The sequence below is a fragment of the Ochotona curzoniae genome, unplaced genomic scaffold, assembly GCF_017591425.1.
Source record: "Ochotona curzoniae isolate NIBS_2020 unplaced genomic scaffold, NIBS_Ocur_1.0 scaffold_4701, whole genome shotgun sequence".
In the NCBI taxonomy this organism is placed as follows: Eukaryota; Metazoa; Chordata; class Mammalia; order Lagomorpha; family Ochotonidae; genus Ochotona; species Ochotona curzoniae.
Genome location: NW_024467122.1, coordinates 66,414,029 through 66,431,433, shown reverse-complemented (window position 1 = coordinate 66,431,433; position 17,405 = coordinate 66,414,029). Strand labels below are relative to the sequence as shown.

The 17,405-nt window shown below is 38.7% G+C and overlaps 1 protein-coding gene across 3 annotated transcripts in view; it reads left to right on the top strand.

The window, feature by feature from the left end:
- VPS13C (vacuolar protein sorting 13 homolog C) overlaps positions 1-17,405 on the top strand; it is a 171,484-nt gene that overhangs the window by 91,595 nt on the left and 62,484 nt on the right. For all 3 annotated transcript variants that reach the window (XM_040969557.1, XM_040969556.1, XM_040969558.1), the window contains 6 exons: positions 1,477-1,593; positions 3,108-3,211; positions 3,964-4,131; positions 9,083-9,387; positions 10,851-10,998; positions 13,185-13,335. In XM_040969557.1, the coding sequence (XP_040825491.1) occupies positions 1,477-1,593; positions 3,108-3,211; positions 3,964-4,131; positions 9,083-9,387; positions 10,851-10,998; positions 13,185-13,335 (993 nt within the window). The remainder of the gene's footprint in view (positions 1-1,476; positions 1,594-3,107; positions 3,212-3,963; positions 4,132-9,082; positions 9,388-10,850; positions 10,999-13,184; positions 13,336-17,405) is intronic.

Here is a 17,405-nt window from a genome sequence, read left to right as displayed (position 1 = left end):
GTGTCATATTTATATTTGATTTCACTGTCTAGATTTTATATAAGATAGAATTTGGTTAGATCTTATGTTGACTTTTCAATGTAGTCTTTAGTTCACTGAAAGTGAGAAAAGTTAAAGGATACAGTTATGTCTGTGTCATTTTATTTCATAGGTAAAATGTGAATATACTCAGGCACCCCTACTTTGTAGTCAACAATTTTAAATATTATAATAGACACTGAAGGGAGGATTTCAGGGACAAGATGATTAGAATTTGAATTCTAGCCAAAACTGTATTTTGACTACATGTACATATGGGTACGTGGTGTGACTTGTGATCTGAAATATTAGGTATGAAGTAACTTGTGTGAATAAAGAACATGTGCCTATTTTAAAAAATGTATTTCTTTGAAAGGCAGAGAAACAGAAATAGAAGAATCTCCATGAGCTAGTTTGCACCCTCAAATACCTGTGATAGTCAACATTAGGCCAGGCCAAAACCGGAAACCAGAAGCTTCATTCCAATCTCCCACATGCATTGCAGGAACCCAAGATCTTAGGACGTGGGCTTTTGCTGTTCAGGCCTGTTACTAGGAAGCTGTATCAGAAGTACAGAGTAGCTGAGACTTGAACCAGGAACTGCGATACGGGATGTAGCATCGCAAGTGTAGGTTCAATACACAGTGTCATGATGCCTGTCCCATATGCTTGTTTGTCAAATATCATCTTAATATTTTTCATGTTATGGGATGTGAAATTTGTAACACCTAATAATTTAATCTTCAGGCCTTGACTGGATCATATGGTGTTGAATACATTTTTAAAAAATTGGTGATTTTTTTGAAGAATTTGAGCTTTTTAAAAATTTTATGTAAAGGGAACAAATTTTATGTATTTCATATATGTAGTTTTAAGAGCACAGTGATGCTACAAATAATGTTATTCCAAAGAAACAGTCTTCCAGTTTGGTTCTACAGTCAGCCTTTATGGTTTGATTATGCTACATTACATATTAAGGGAGAAGTATGGAAGGTTAAGGCTGCCTCCACAGGTGTCAGCACCTCTATAGGTGTTGATTTGTGTCCTTGTTGCTCTGCCCTAATCTAACTCTTGGCTATGTTCTGGGAAAAGCAGTGAAGGATGGTCCAAGTATTTGGGACTCTGCCACCCATGTGGGAGACCCAGATGGAACTTCTAAATAGAGGATTTCCTTTTTTCTCAAGAGAAAATTATTGTAAAGTTTCTATCCTATTAATTTTAATTTTAACGTGTTGCTTATACTTGTGTTTATTCTTAATTTGAAGGGGTACATGGTAGATTCTGTCTGATTCACATTTTAAAATTAAGTCAAAATCTGTATTACCTTTATATTACCTTAATGTAGGCCTTTTTTTGTTTTTCATTATGTGTCATATAGTTTTATTGGTTTAAATGATTATTTTATGAATCCTATTATCTATACATTGTTAATCACAGCATTTTTTTAAAATTTTTAAGTACCCAGCACCATTTCCCAGGAGGATGTATTTGATTTGAAGGTCAAAGCTGAACTGAATGCTTTTAACATCTTTGTTTGTGATCAGAAAGGTAACATTGCAGACATTCGAGTACATGGTAAGTACTTATTCCTTAGTGTATATATTTTTGTTCCTTTACAATTAACCAGGAGTTGTTTATTTCATTTATATTGAGGACATATGCAAACTTGTCAAATATGATATTTGACATGTTAGAGGACATTTTTTTTTTAAGAGTTAATTTTTATTGGAAAGTCAGATATACAAAGAGAAGGAGAGACAGAGAGGAAGATCTTCTGTCTGCTGATGCACTGCCCAAATGACCGCAATGGCCACAGCTGAGCCAATCTGAAACCAGGTGCCAGGAGACTCTTCCGGGTCTCCCACGTGGGTACATGGTCCCAAGGCTTTGGGCTGTCCTCAACTGCTTTCCCAGGCCACGAGCAGTGAGCTGGATGGGAAGCAGGGCAGCCAGGATATGAACCCCAGCACATGCAAGGCCAGGACTTTAGTCACTAGGCTACGGTGCCAGGCCCTAGAGGAAAACTTTTATAATCCATTGTTGACCTGTTTAAAAAATGTGAGAGGAAATGTGTTTAAAAAGTTTCAGAGTAAACCTGAGGCCTAATTTCTTACTGTTCAGGTTGTAACTTCATAATAAAAGGACTGGCAGTTGAGTGTCATAGTAGCGTTTCACAGTGTGAAAAATATCATCCTCATTTTGCCTATCTATGTTTTATTTGAGTATAGCAACAGGAAAAGAAGCTTCTAAGGGATACTTTGAAAACCTTTCCAGTCATCAGCTTGATTATTCAGATTCTACCATGGGTTTGGGAGTCAGCATGATGAGTTTCAAGTCCTGACTCTAGCATTCACTGACCTAAGCAAACTAATTAGCCCTTCTACATCTTAATTCTCTTTTCCGTTAAAGTGGGGATAATAACAGTTTTTCCTGGAGTTTGTTGAGAGGGTCAAGAAAAGTGTGTCAATTTACATGTATTTAGAAAATAGTACCATAGGGAGCAATCAGGGTTAAAAAGTAACCTCCATTCAAGAAGTAACACTCTTTAGCACCAGGCATCATTTGGGATCATTACCAAATCTTACCTGCAGGCATTCTCTGTTTACTTCAAAATTATGAGCCTGAAAAGATTTTTGGAGCGAAGTCTTAGGAGACAGTATTGCAATTAAATTTATTAGAGAAATAAGAGTTCTAATTCATCAAATGATTTTTATTTATTTCTAGTTTTCTGAGCAACAGTCTCAATAATGTAACAAAAGATTGTGAGGTGGCTGTTTAACAAATCTCATGTCTTTTTAAATGTACAGTTCTGATATTGCCATTATATAGAATATTTGACTTTTTGAAGTGTGGTTTTCTTTTAAATTTAGCAGTGTATTGATTTAAAATTTTTAGTTTTGTATTTGAAATGCCTGTAACACCTAACAGATGTTACAGATTCTTAGGTATCTCATGCTTAGAAGGTGATGCTATTAATATGTCTGATACTGACATTCTGTATCTTAATGGCATCTGTTTTTGTTCTTAAATGCTAAAGAGTTTGTTCAGTTTGATTCAGTGAAAATTTGTAAATATTGTGTTTTCCACAGGAATGGATGCGTCTGTTTCAGTGAAGCCAAAGCAAACTGATGTGTTTGCCAGACTTCGGAATATCGTAGTTACAAATGCTGATTTGCTGTCCATTCATAAAAAGGTGATTAAGATGGATTCATATACTAAAATTTCTTTCTTTGAATTTGAGATACTATGATCCACTTGTTTAGCATACATATATTAGTTGTCACGTATCAGGCATTTTGTTAGGAGTTGGGATGTATGTAGTGGCAATTTGCTTTCACATTGTACACAGGCTAAGCCTAATAAAATGCAGTAAAATTATTTCTGAATAGTTACATGATTGGTATTTCCACCCATGTCTGGATGAATTTTAAAGAGAAAAAAGTTACTGTTAAGTAAAAAGAAATATTTAAGGACTTATTTACTAATTTGAAAGTTGGTGTTACAGAAGAAGGAATGACAGAGGGAGATACCTACCATGTGCTGTTTCACTCCCCAAATGTCCTCAGTGGCTAGGGTTGGGCCAGATGAGGACCAGGAGCCAGGAGCTTCTTCCAGGTCTCTCACCTGCTGGCATGGACCCATGTGGTTGGGCCATCTTCTGTGACTTTTCTCAGGCCAAGAGAAGGGATCTAGATCAGACGTGGAGCAGCTGGGACAAGAAGGAGCATCCATATTGGGTGCTGGCATTTCAGATGTTGGCATTACTTGTTATGTCACAATGCTGGTTCCCAAGTAAAATATTTTTTAGTGATTATTTTCCAGGTTTAATTTGTATTGTTGCTCCTTTAATTGTCAGTGATTCTGTAGTAATAGGATTTATTTATGGTATAGTGATAAGGGCTCTGCAACTTTTCTGATATAGTAACTATTAATTTGATCCTTTAGGCTATCTCTATTTTGGAAGATGAAGTCTTTAGGTTCCAAATGACTCTCTATCCAGGTGCCACAGAGGGACAGGGATATGCTGATGTGTCTAAGGTGGATGGCAAACTCAGTCTCAAAGTGGGTTGTATTCAGATTGTGTATGTTCATAAATTCTTCATGTCTCTTTTGGTAAGTCTTTAAAAAATATTTATTTTTATTAAGGCCTAATAATTTGCTAATGTGATTGAACTATGATAAAATCTTGACCAATAGGGGTGGTGTAATAAACACCAAATTCTACATACAAATTATACTTGTATATAAAATTATAAAATTATATATAATATATAAAATATAAAATATAATATAATATAAAAATATAAAATCTATAATATATAAAATATATAAAATTATACTTGAGGAATTCCTTTCAGTGATGAATAATAAAATTAATGTTTTAAATAATTATTTTGAGTATAACAACTGTTTTCTAAGAATTTCATGGTTTTATTTTTTAAAACATCCTTTCTGATCCAATTAAGTATTTTTTGGTGTTGGTTGATGAAATGTCTTTATAGATATTTAGTTGGAAGTACATTTTAGGGAAGTTTATTAGGTGTTTGAGTAACTAATAATGGAGTTTACAGCTCTTGGTGTTGCATGTTTTGGCCAACAAAACCAGGAGATTCTTTGATAAAACTGTGTATCATGGGCAGAGTGGTTTAATTCTGCCTTTGCCTCTTAGTGTGGCTGCTAGTCAAAGTTTACAAGTCTTGAATTTCTGTCACAGCTATTGTGTTGACTTTTCTAGAAGGTAATTTGGGGAGTAGGAGAGAGGTTAAATTGCTTTTGTATATTAATGGCTGAATATAAGAATATTACTTCTAAGAATGATCTTGAATCAGGAAAGTTTAGTTGAAATTGTAATGAACTCTTGAATCATTGTATCCAGTTCCGTGAAGAATGTTTTGGGCAATTTGATTGGAATTGCGTTGAAAATGTATATTGCTTGTGGTAGTATAGACATTTTAATGATATTGATTTTGCCTATCAGGAGCCGGGTTGTTATTCCATCTTTTGAGGTTTTGTTCAATTTCCTTTTAAATGTTTGTGGTTTTTTCGAATAGGTCACCTACGCTTTTGGTTAAATTTATCCAAATATTATATTCTTCTGCTAATTTTGAATGGTATCCTGTTGTTTAGATCTTCTTCCATCTTGGTGTTATTTGCGTACACTATGGCTGTTGATTTTCGTTCATCGTTAATTTTGTACCCTGCCACTCTGCCAAATCTTCTCGTATAAGTTCTAGCAGTTTCTGTATTGTGTCTCCTGGTTTTTTCATGTACAGGATTATGTCATCTGCATATAGTGAATGGCTTGATTTCTTCGTGTTTCCTTACGTATGCTTTGATTTCTTTTTCTTGTCTTATGGCCTCTGCAAGTACCTCTAGGACTATGTTGAATACAGTGGTGATAGCGGGTCACCTTTGTCTTGTTCAGATCGCAGTGGCGAAGGGTCTAGCTTTTCTCCATTCGTATGTACTGGCATTGGATTTTTCTAAATTGCTTTGATTATGTGTGGTTTTTCCCATCTATGCCTACTTTGGCTAGGTAGTTTTTAGCATGAAGAGGTGTTGGAATTTTTTCGGAAAGCTTGTTCTGCATCTATTGAAACTATTATGTGTTTTGTTTTGCAGTTTTTGGATGTGGTGTTTATAACATTTTATGGATTTCCGAATGTTGAACCATCCCTGCATTCCAGGGATGAATCCTACTTGTCGGATGAATGATCTGTCTGATGATTTTTTGGAATTCTATTGGCTAGGATTTTGTGAGAATTTTAGCATCAATGTTCATCAGAGAAAAGGTCTGTAGTTTTCCTTCTCTGATGGTTCTCTGGCCTGTTTTGGGATTAAGGTGATGTTAGCTTCATAGAATGAGTTGGGAGGGTTGCTTCCTTCCTCTATTTGTTTTGAAGGCTAGTAGAGGATTGGGGTTAGTTCTGTTCGATTTGTTTTGTAGAATTCTGTAGTGAAGCGTCTGGGCCTGGGCTTTTTTCGTTGGAGATCTTTGATGACTGTTTCAATCTCTGCTCGAGTTATTGGGTTTATTTAATTCTGCGTTGCCTCGACTGAGTTTTGGTAAGTGGTGGGGAGTCCAAGAACTTTTCTATTTCTTGGTGGTCCTCAAAGTTGTGGGAGTACAGTTCTTTGTAGTAATTTATATTTTTTTCTTAATTGATGCAGTGTTGTTGTTATGTTGCTTTTTCATTTTAATGCTATTGTTCATATGGAAACACAAAAAACCACGAATAGCTAGAACCATCCTGAAAAATAAGAAGTTAGCAGGGGGGAATCAAATCCCGGACCTCTGGACATACTATTGAGCAGTGGTTATCAAAACAGCTGGTACTGGCACAACGACAGAAAGGAAGAGCAATGGAATAGAAAATAGAAGCACCAAAACGGGAACCCACACAAATACAGCCATTAATCTTTGACAAAAAGACCAATGACAACTCAAGCAAGTGGGAAGGCCTCTTTAGTAAATGTTGTTGGGACAACTGGCTGATAGCCTGTAGAAACAAAAAGATAGACCCACATCTATCACCATACACTAAGATCCAATCTACATGGATAAAAGACCTAAACCTACATCCAGAAACCTTCAAACTCTTGCAGGAAAATGTAGGAAATACCCTGCAAGACCTAGGAGTAGGTTCCGACTTTCTAAGAAGGACACCAAAAGCAATAGCAGTTGAGAACAGAATAAACAAATGGGACCTCATCAAACTAAGAAGCTTCTGTACAGCAAGGGAAACAATCAACAAAGTAAAAAAGCAACCCACAGACTGGGAGAAGATCTTTGCACACGATATAGGCGATAGGGGGCTAATTTCCAGGATATACAAAGAACTTCAAAACAACCAAAAAACCAAAACAAACAAACCACTCAAGAAATGGGCACGGGAAATGGGCAAACATTTCACAAAGGAACAAGTCCAAATGGCAAACAAACATATGAAAAAATGTTCCAGCTCCCTAGCAATAAGGGAAATCCAAATTAAAACATCGATGAGGTACCACCTAACACCAGTAAGATTGGCCCACATAAACAAGAACACCAACGACGCTTGCTGGCGAGGATGCGGGGAAAAGGGAACCCTACTCCACTGCTGGTGGAGCTGCAAATTGGTACAGCCTTTATGGAAATCAGTCTGGAGAACACTCAAACAACTCAAAATCTGCATACCATATGACCCAGCAATAGCACTCCTAGGAATATATCCAAAACACCTGTTTTACGACAAACCAACATGCATCCCTATGTTCATTGCAGCACAATCAGTAATTGCAAAAACATGGAAGCAACCGAAATGCCCATCAGCAGAAGATTGGATAAGAAAGCTTTGGTTCATCTACTCCATGGAATACTACTCAGCTATTAAAAAAAACAAAATGCAGTTCTTTGTGGCTAAATGGGCACAACTGGAAACTATAATGCTAAGGGAAATGAGTGAATCCCAAAAGATTAGATACCACATGTTTGCCTTGATTTAACCTGTAATTTTTTGTTTGGTTGTTGGTTATTTTCTGAACCTGTCATTGATACTGTCTCAACCCAGATGTTTCGAAGAATGGAACTTGCATTATTTTTAACATATTGTCTACCCATTACTATGTCAATTAATTCCATAATGTTGTATATTGACACTGAGGCCTTGTTGGGGCTTTTAACTGACCGGATCTCTACCCTGTTAGACCTATCTTCAGACCATAGAAGGTCTCCCCAAGAGGCCACTGAACTTATCTGGACAATAAGACGCTGAACTTTATGCTAGGCATGTGTTTGCAAGCAATGAATCTCAACTGAACTTGAACTATGGTTATGCAACAAGGTGGAGGAATCCACCATGGGGGGAGGGTTATGGGAGGGGTGGGGGGAATCCCCAGCGCCTATAAAACTGTACTACATAATACAATGTAAGCAACAATAAAAAAAAAAAAAAAAAAAAAGAAATTGTAATGAAATGTTTCTTACTAGATTGAGAACTTTTGATTGTAACTGGAAACATAAAAACCAAATATGTTTGCTAATGCTTGAGAACTTCTTTAAAAAGCATCATAAATTAACTACTAGAACCTTAGTTTAAGAGTGAGCTTTGTTCCTATAAATGAACCTTAATCATTTACTCTGAGGACAAGCACCAAACCTGCTTGGGAAAAGTAAAATGTGTTCTCTCAATTTTTTTAAAACCCTTTTTAATTTGAAAGGAAGAAAGAAGAGATTTTCCATCTGCTGGTTCACTCCCCATATATACTAAGTGGACTGGTTCTCCCATCTGGGTGGCAGAGACTATGTACTTGACCCCTTTTCTTCTGATTTCCTTTGTGCATTTGCAGGGACCTGAATCATATGCTAAGCAAGCAGAATTGAACAATTGCTAGTTGTCTGAATGATGATGCCGATGCTACAAGGAGGCATCTTAACCCCATGTGCCACAGTGCCACCCCCTAGCCATTTCATTTCACTTTGTACTTTCAGTGGCCAATGTTCATTAATAAACATGGGATATGTACACGTTGAGACTCTGGGTTGATGTGAGGTGGCGGTTCCTCGTCCCTGGATACTAGGATGTGTAGAAAATTGTGATTAGTTTCTCCCTTTGTCTCTTCCCTTCCCTCAGGAACAACAAGAAGAAAGAGCAAATGTGGAAGCAATGAATTCACCCAATTTTCCCCCAATCTCAATCCTTCCCACCCTGATCAACCATATAATTATTAGTTTAAAAAAAGTCCCCAATTTTATTTTTAAAAATAAATAAAAAATAAACATGAGATTTAGAAAAGAATTGCTAGAAAAATTTTTTATAAGTATCAAATAATTCTGAAATAAAGAATATTAAAGTTAACTCTTCCAGAGGTAGCTGCAGGGAGTATCTTGGAATGTTTGTATGTAGGCTCTACTCTGTGTGTGTGTATATATACATACACACATACAATTAAAAATAACAATTCTTTTATATTACCACTTTTATGTAGCTTTTCTTTTTAAAGTAAATACTTTAAGGAAATTTTTTTCTTTTAAAAATTTGTGCCTTTTTGAGGACGTTTTAAAAATAACAGTGTCTTCCAACAGAATTTCCTCAACAATTTCCAAACTGCCAAAGAAGCTTTGAGTACAGCCACAGCCCAGGCTGCAGAAAGAGCTGCTTCCAGCATGAAAGACTTGGCTCAGAAGAGTTTCCGCCTTTTAATGGACATCAACTTGAAAGCACCAGTTATTATTATTCCTCAGTCTTCAGTGTCGCCTAATGCTGTTATCGCAGATCTGGGTTTAATCAAAGTTGAAAACAGCTTTAGCTTGATTCCTGTGGAACATTATTCTCTTCCCCCAGTTATTGATAAGATGAACATCCAGCTCTCTCAGTTGAAGCTTTCCAGGTATAAATATACAGTCTAATAATCATGTGTTGTAGGATTCCTGCCTGTGTTGAATTACTGCAGTGATTTGTGATTTCCATTCTTTACCCTTTTTATGTAAGTTTTGACTATTGGTTTTTGGTCAGTAATTAGTAACAGCATACCTCATTTTGTCTTGTTAAATTTATAGTGTGATTTTTGCTATTCTTTAAAATAACCTGTTGTTATAAAATTATAGTTTATTCAGTAATGCATTTTTTTGAAAGATTTATTTTCATTGAACAATCAGATATACAGAGAGCAGGAGAGACATAGTAGAGGATCCCCCATCCGTTGATTTACTTCCCAAGCAGCCACAACAGCTGCAGCTGAGCCAAACCAAAGCCAGGAGCCAGGAGCCTCTTCCGGGTCTCACACATGGGTGCAGGATCCCAAGGCTTTGTGCCGTCCTTGACTGCTTTGTGTTACACAAATAAATGCTACATTCTCTTAAAATTGGAAGATATGGCAACTCATTATATACTTGATCCCGTATATATTATTGACCCTTTTCCAAATACAAGGAGAAAGCTTAGTAAATCTAAATTAATCATCTGATACAGTTGTTTTTAGCTTATATGCCAACATACAAAATCAAATAAGTACTACTTCAATCCTTTCTCATTTGGGTTAAATGGTCCCTTAGACAATTCAATGAAAGTCCCCAGTGAGACACGGCCTGTAAATGAAAATTGATGTTAAATCTTGGATATTTAAAACGTTTTCCCATATTTACAAAAAAAAAAAAAGGAAACAGTTATGGTTAAAGAGAAAAATTAAAAATGTATTACTGGGCTCCGTGTGGTAGCCTTGTGGCCAAAGTCCTTGCCTAGCAAGCACTGGGATCCCATTTGAGCACTGGTTCTAATCCTGGCAGCCCCACTTTGTATCCAGCTCCCTGCTTGTGCCCTAGGAAAATCAGTCAAGTATACTATACTGTTTTTGTGTAAATAAATAATGTAATAGTAATACTTTCTCAAAATTGTGCCTTTGATTCAATGTTGTACAGACTTTATTACACTATATATGAACCTGCTTAAACTGATTCAGGCTGATTTGGGAAAAACAAGTAAGTTCTGAAAAATTGTGATGCCAGTAGATGCTTAGGAAATAGCTATGTGGAAATTGTTACACAACATGAAAATACACCTCATTTACAGTACAGATTAAAATATAGATATTATAGGTTACATATGTATGTGAAGGCACTTCAACAAGTTAATGAAATATAGAATTGAAAAATGAGTTTATTTTGATGCAAAGTTATTTTGAAATCTATACATATGAGTGGTCATCAGAAGGTTTACAGAAATGTATATTATGAAAATCTGGATGTAAAAAAAAATTTTTGCACCAAAATGAACATTATTCACATCTGTGTTCCATGCCTCTTCCTCTGTGTGTGTGTGTGTGTGTGTGTGTGTGTGTGTGTGTGTGTGTTTTAGGACTATTTTGCAAAATGACTTGTCACAACATGACGTTGAAATTTTAAAACCTGCAAACATGTTTTTGTCTGTACAACGAAATTTATCTGCAACATGGTTTATGCAAATTCCAGGTATGGAGGTAAAAGGAAGGCTAAAACCAATGCAGGTAAGTTTATAGCATTAAATATTTGAAAATTGCTATATAGATTTTTTATTTTGGTCACAGTATATTGTCAGAAATAATACTACATTAAAAAGGAATACCTAGTTAACTGCAAATGCTTATTTTGCATGCTTTTTATAACCTCATTGTAATAAGATATTAGAAACAACAAGAACACTGAGATTAACGTATTGTAGTCTACCAAAATGGTCTTCACTTTGGAAGATTCTGTTCAAGTCTTTACACAGTTAAACTGAAAGAGAATACTGAGTAATGTTCGAATACACACTGAAAGAACCTTGATCTTGCATCTGCTGGTTCACTTCCCAGATAGTTGTAATGGTCAGGTGCTTCTTCCAGGTCTCCCACGTGCGTTGCAGGAACTAGAGCACTTGGACCATCTTTGGCTGCTTTCTTGGGCCATCAGCATAGTGCTGGATTGGAAGTAGAGTAGCCAGGACTCACATGGTGCTCATATGGAATGCTGCCCTCGCAGAGAGTGGCTTCCCTGACTATGCCACAGTGCTGGCCTGGCAATCTTTTAATTAGAGAAATGAGCATCATTTTGAACGGGCACTTGTTTATGTTTGGCAGCAGTGACAGTGTGTTTAGCAGGTAATGTATGAGCTCACAAGAGGAAGTGAGACTGGTGAAGTCAGTTTTTGGAATTGAAGTGATTCTGTGGTTCTGTGTTGCTGTAGTGAAACTGTTAGAGTCAAACAGCAGAGGTTGGAATCAGGGAGGGACAGATGAAGCAAACAGTGTGTGTAAAGCAAATAAAAATGTAATAGCTGATAAGGTGTTTATTTCTCTGATTATTCTAAGATAAACCAGGAAGAAGCAAAGAAGAGTTCTACTAGGGAAGAAATTACATTGAAGCTACTTGTGAAAATGAATGCTGTATCTGTATTTGCAATAGTAGATTTATTATTTTGGAAACAGTTACTGAATTGTATCTGTTGGGAGTTTTCATGGAGAAGTCCCTACTCTAGTACTGCATGCTGTTTCTTAATTTCTCCCTTATCACTAAGAGATTCAATCCTAAGACTAATTTGATGCTCTTCTGAAGACTGTGTGGTTATGGGTTTGTTGAAAGCAAAAGTAAAATCTGAATGTCTATCAGTAGGAGAATGTGCTTGAAATGGATATATTCACACATGAGCATTGTAAAGCATATAAAGCGAATAAACTAAAACTATTTGAAACAGAATAGGTGTATCTCAAACATAAAAATGAAAAAAATGAGATGGATTAATAGATATTTCTGAGATGTTACACTTATACCTGTTATCTGAGTGCTATGGTTTGAAATGAACAAGAAATGCCTGATTATTATTTTAAACTAAATAAATCTCCTTATTTTCATTTAGATTTATAATCAGACATGGTCATGGGAATCTAGCTGGCATCACACAAGCTCATGCAATAGAAGGATAGGAAGAGCCAAAGAAAATACTAGGTTTACAGAGTGAAACAGCCCAGGAGCAGTTTTGTTTGTTTTAGTTGGTTTGCATTGTTCTATAGCCACCTGTATGGATGATATTAGTCCTGTCTGAAAGACTCAAACTTAAGTTATGGAGGCTGAGAAACTTGGACAGCAGTGCAGCTTGAAAGTGGTGGAACTTCTGTTTTTCTTTTTTCATTTTCTGCTTTCTTTTTGCTTCATGTCCACTTGTATAAAGAAGAGAGATGAACAGGAAATAATTGTTTAGTAACATGTGTTTTATTCCAAGAGATACTATTTTTGATACAATCAACACATATTTTATGCATGTTAATACTTGGGAGTAAGAGCTGCACACCCACATGTATGTTACTTTCTGATAGCCACTGGAGACTGCAGAGCACTGTTCCTGAGTGGCATAGAGGAAGGTACTAGTACTGGGTGAAAAGGAAGTGGGGAGAGAAGGAGAGGGAAAAGAGATTTGCAGCTGTGAGAACAGGGTGGCTGGTAACAGATGAGGCAGAAGGGACCTGAAGTGCTGGAGGCAATAGTGTGTTATACACAGGAGGCATGCCTCTAAGAAAAGGTGAAGGAACTTTCTCCTGATATTTGTGGTCTCAACATTCTCTGTTTTAAAAATAAATTAGCAAATAGTTAATTTAGAGAAACAAATTGAGAGATAGATCTGTTGTTTTGCATTTTTATGGCTTTATGTTGTTAGCAACACATTTTTGATATTTCCTAGGTTTCACTCAGTGAAGATGACTTAACAATTTTAATGAAAATTTTGCTGGAAAATCTTGGAGAAGCTTCTCCAGAGCCCAGTCCTACTCATTCTTCCCAGGAGGCTGTACGAGTGAAGAAAGAAGTTCTGAGTGGATCCGACCACCTCAAGGGTATAAAGTGGTGAAGATTTTTCTTAATATTATCTTATTTGAAAAACAGAGATAATAAGGCACAAAGAGGTCTTATCTGCTGCCTTTCCCAAATAGCTTCAACAACTGGGACTGGGTTAGGCCAAAGCCAGGAGCCAAGAGGTTTTTCAGCATCCTCCCATAGGGATGCAGTGTCCATGTACTTGGCGGGCCTCTGCTGCTTTCCTAGGCACATTAGCAGAAAGCTGGATCAGAAGTGAAGCTTCTGAGACTTGAACTGGCTGCAGGCGGTGACTTAAACTGCCACACCACAAAGCCAACTGCCTAATGTCATTGTTGTAAAAACATTTATTTATTTATTTAGAAGTCAGAGAGAGGGAGAGTTGGAAAGAGACAGAGAGAGAGAGAGACATCCTTCATTGGCTGGTTTATCCTGCAGATGGCCACAATAAGGCAGAACCAGGCTGAAGCCAGGAGCTAGAAATTTTATCTGGGTCTCCAGCATGGGTAGGAGAGGCCCAAATACTTCTGCTATATTCCAGTGCTTTCCCAGGCTATTAGTAGGAAGCTGGATTAACGGTGGAACCAATTGGTCATGAGTCTGCTATGGCAGAATGCTGGCCTCAGTGTGATAATTTTAGTTAATGCTTTTAGCTGCCCAGCATAAGTTGTATGAGCTGAGCTATTATTCTGCTGTGTACTGTGGAAAGTTTGCTAGGCTTAATGGGCTGCCTATTGACTGCCCGGGGAAGGTCTGCCCAGTGTCTGTCACAGGCCAAGGGTCAGGTAGTGCAGCCTACATGATGCTTTTTCGCCCTTCTGTTCCCTAAGTTGCATTTTCTGAGTTCACATGCTCAGGGTGATATGTCTTGAAAGAAAATGCAAACTTGCTATACAATGTAGTAACGTCATAATGTAACTGAGAGAAAAGGACCTTACTATCATCATACATAGTTGGCTGAGCCAAGAGAAAGGAAAATACTCTTTGTAGAAACCACTGCACTCATGTGGCTTTATTGAAACATCATGTAATCAGACACATGGGAGGATTTTTCAAGTTACTAAAATGGAAGCTTTTAGAAGGAATGAAACTGTTAAATTAGACCATTTCTAAAACAAAATTTTTCTTTTTAAAGTATGAGATATAAGATTGAAATCTTATCACTTAATGATTGTCACTCATATGAGTATCATATGATCTTTTTGATCTGAAAATAGGTTAATATTTTCATTGACTAATGAGAGATAAATATCCAGTGCTCTTAAAATAAATGTTTCACACTTATAATGCTCTGAAACCATCAACTAGTAAAACTGCCTGTTAGTAAAGAATAGGGTACAGTAGGACTTCCACTGTTACTCTCTGTGTTTTGAAATCACACAGATGACTAAATCAGTGTGAAAGGTAGTTTCTGCCTGATGTAGACAGGAATGTGAGCTTGAAGAAGCCAGCACCTTGTCTTCAGGTGGAGTTGGTGCCAACTTGTAGACAGGTGCTAGGTCAGTGGCCCATGTCAGCTTGTGGACAGATGCTAGGTTAGTGGCCTATTGTTAGTAGGTGTGGATAGATGCTAGGTCGGTGGCCCGAGTCAGCTTGTGGACAGATGCTAGGTAGGTGGCCCATGTCAGCTTGTGGACAGATGCTAGGTCAGTGGTCCATTGTTAGTAGATGTGGATATACAGATATGGATGCACTACAGTAGATGTGCTTGGTCTGATTAGAAGTCTCATGTTGAGTCATGATTATATTTTGTCTGTATATGTGTCAGGTATTCCATATGGAGTTAATTTGATACTTGGGAAAATTTGTAACTTTAGATGGAAGCTGAAAAGATGATACCTATGGGGCTATAAATTATTTTTAGGCAGATCAATGGAAAATACCTATGCTTTTTGAACTTGGAAAAGCCTTATATAGTTAAAGTTATACAGTGTTGGCTTTTCCTAGTAACTTGTAAGACTATGCTTTCCTATGGAATGACCAAAGTATGGAATCAGTCTCAAAAGGTTAGAAAGCAAGGCCTTTTCTACCTACCCTCTCTTCAGATGAGAGAAAAGACTAAATCACTTCTTGAAATTTCTTTAACCTCAAAATTTCAGCCTCCCCTTACCATGTGTGAGCTTTGCTTAATTTGCCTATGAATATTTATTCATCCTTTTTCTTTTTAAAAATTTTTATTATAGTGAATGTTTACATAATTGATCAGGGTGGAAAGGATTAAGGGTCATGGAAAAGTGGGAATGATCACTGTTTCCAAGTTTCTCATTTCTTTTTCCTGTATCTGAAGGAAGGGGAGCAGACAAGGGGAGAAGCCACACCCAGCCTCCCAACCACCCCAGTACCCGGGGATAGGGAATGGCCACCTAATATCAAGTCAGAGTCCTGATGTGACATAGTCTACTTTAAAGTCTCCACTCACCCAGATTGTGTCTTCATCGGGCTAGTGTAGTTGTCCAATCAGTTCTGTTCTCATTCCTCTGCTAGGGGAACATATCTTTTGAAGGCCCCAATGGGCTGCTATATCATCTGTGTGGATCTGGGCCAGCCATCCAGTACTCCTCCGTCTTTTCCTGTGACTGAGGAGAACCAGGTGACCTGGGCCCCACCAGACACCCCATCCCTGGGGCTCATGGACCCAGCGTCCACCATGCAGGTGGGACCAAAGACCTGGGCCAGGTGAACCAGAATCTGCTTGACCCCCCCCTACCCCTGAAACTCACAGACCACCCAACACCTACCACACAGGTAGGCCCAAGGACCCAGGTCTGGTGATCCAGACCTCTGACCCCTAACCCTGGGAGTTATAGACTTGTGCCCACTGTACAGGCAGGCTCAAGGGCCCAGGCCAGGAACTTAGGTCCCACCAGATGCCCATCCCCTGGCACTGCATGTGGGCCCAAGGACCCGAGTCAGGCAATCTGGACCCCACTACCCACCCCCTACCCTGGGGCTCACGGACCTGGCACCCACTGCACAGGTAGGCCCAAGGCCCCGAGCCAGGCAACCTGGGCCTATCCAGACCCCCGTCCCTGATGCTCACTGTGGCTGCACCACCCCAAAAATGGCATGGCTTGCCTTACCTCAGCATCAACCAGTGGGTGCTTCAGCCTGGCTTGGTACAGCCTGCTGCAGTTCCAGCTTTTGCTGGTTGGTGCTATAGCCTATCCCATTCCAGCCTGGCATCTGTCCCAGCCTTGGTGTGAACTAGCTGGATGCAGCCTCTCTTGTACCCAGTCCTGGTCTTCAGATCTGCCAGTGGATGTTATGAATGGCCCAACCTGTCCTGCCATCCTGACCTGACCAACCTGTATGTTGGCAGGTAATGTAGCCTCGTCTGGTTTGGGCTACTCCTTGCTTTGGCTCTTGTGCTCACTTGCAGGAACTGAATCCTTACAAAGGAATTACCCCTCCTCTGTCAGATCACCACTTGTGAAACATCTTGCGCACACCAGTGGGTCATTGGCCAAGGTTGACTTTGTCCATCTCTTATTCTAGCAGGAATAGTTTCCTTGCTCAACTGGCCCGTACCTAATCCAGTGGGTGCTTAATGTTGGGAGTTGCAGCCCAGCCACACCTGGACTACACCCAGAAACATCCATCATTGTAGTTCAATGGGAGACAAGGCTTGGCCCAGCATGTTCTATACCCGCCCTGGCTTTCATGAGTACCAGTGGGTGCTGGAGTGTAGCCCAGTCTGTTGCTTCCCAGACCCAGTCCCCATGCATGCTGGAAGAGACTACAGCCTTGTCCATTCCAGGCAGCTACCCCCATTCTGACTCACACGCTCACCAGCAGGAGTCCCAACCCAACCAGGGTGTCCCATTATCTCCCTAATCAGGCTTTATCCCAGCCACAGATCTTGTGTGTGCCAACAGAGATTGCTATGCCACATGGGTGAGCCCACATACTCCCCCAAAGATTCTGTTCCAAGATGTAATTCACTCACATGCTGGTTAGTGTCATGGACAAGCCTCACATTTCCCATTCCCTGTTTTGACTCTCAAGTGGTGGGTTCTTTGGTCTAGGCCTGCAAGTACAGTGGCCTTGTCCATGGAATACCCTCAGAAGTTGTTCCTCACCTGGACATGAA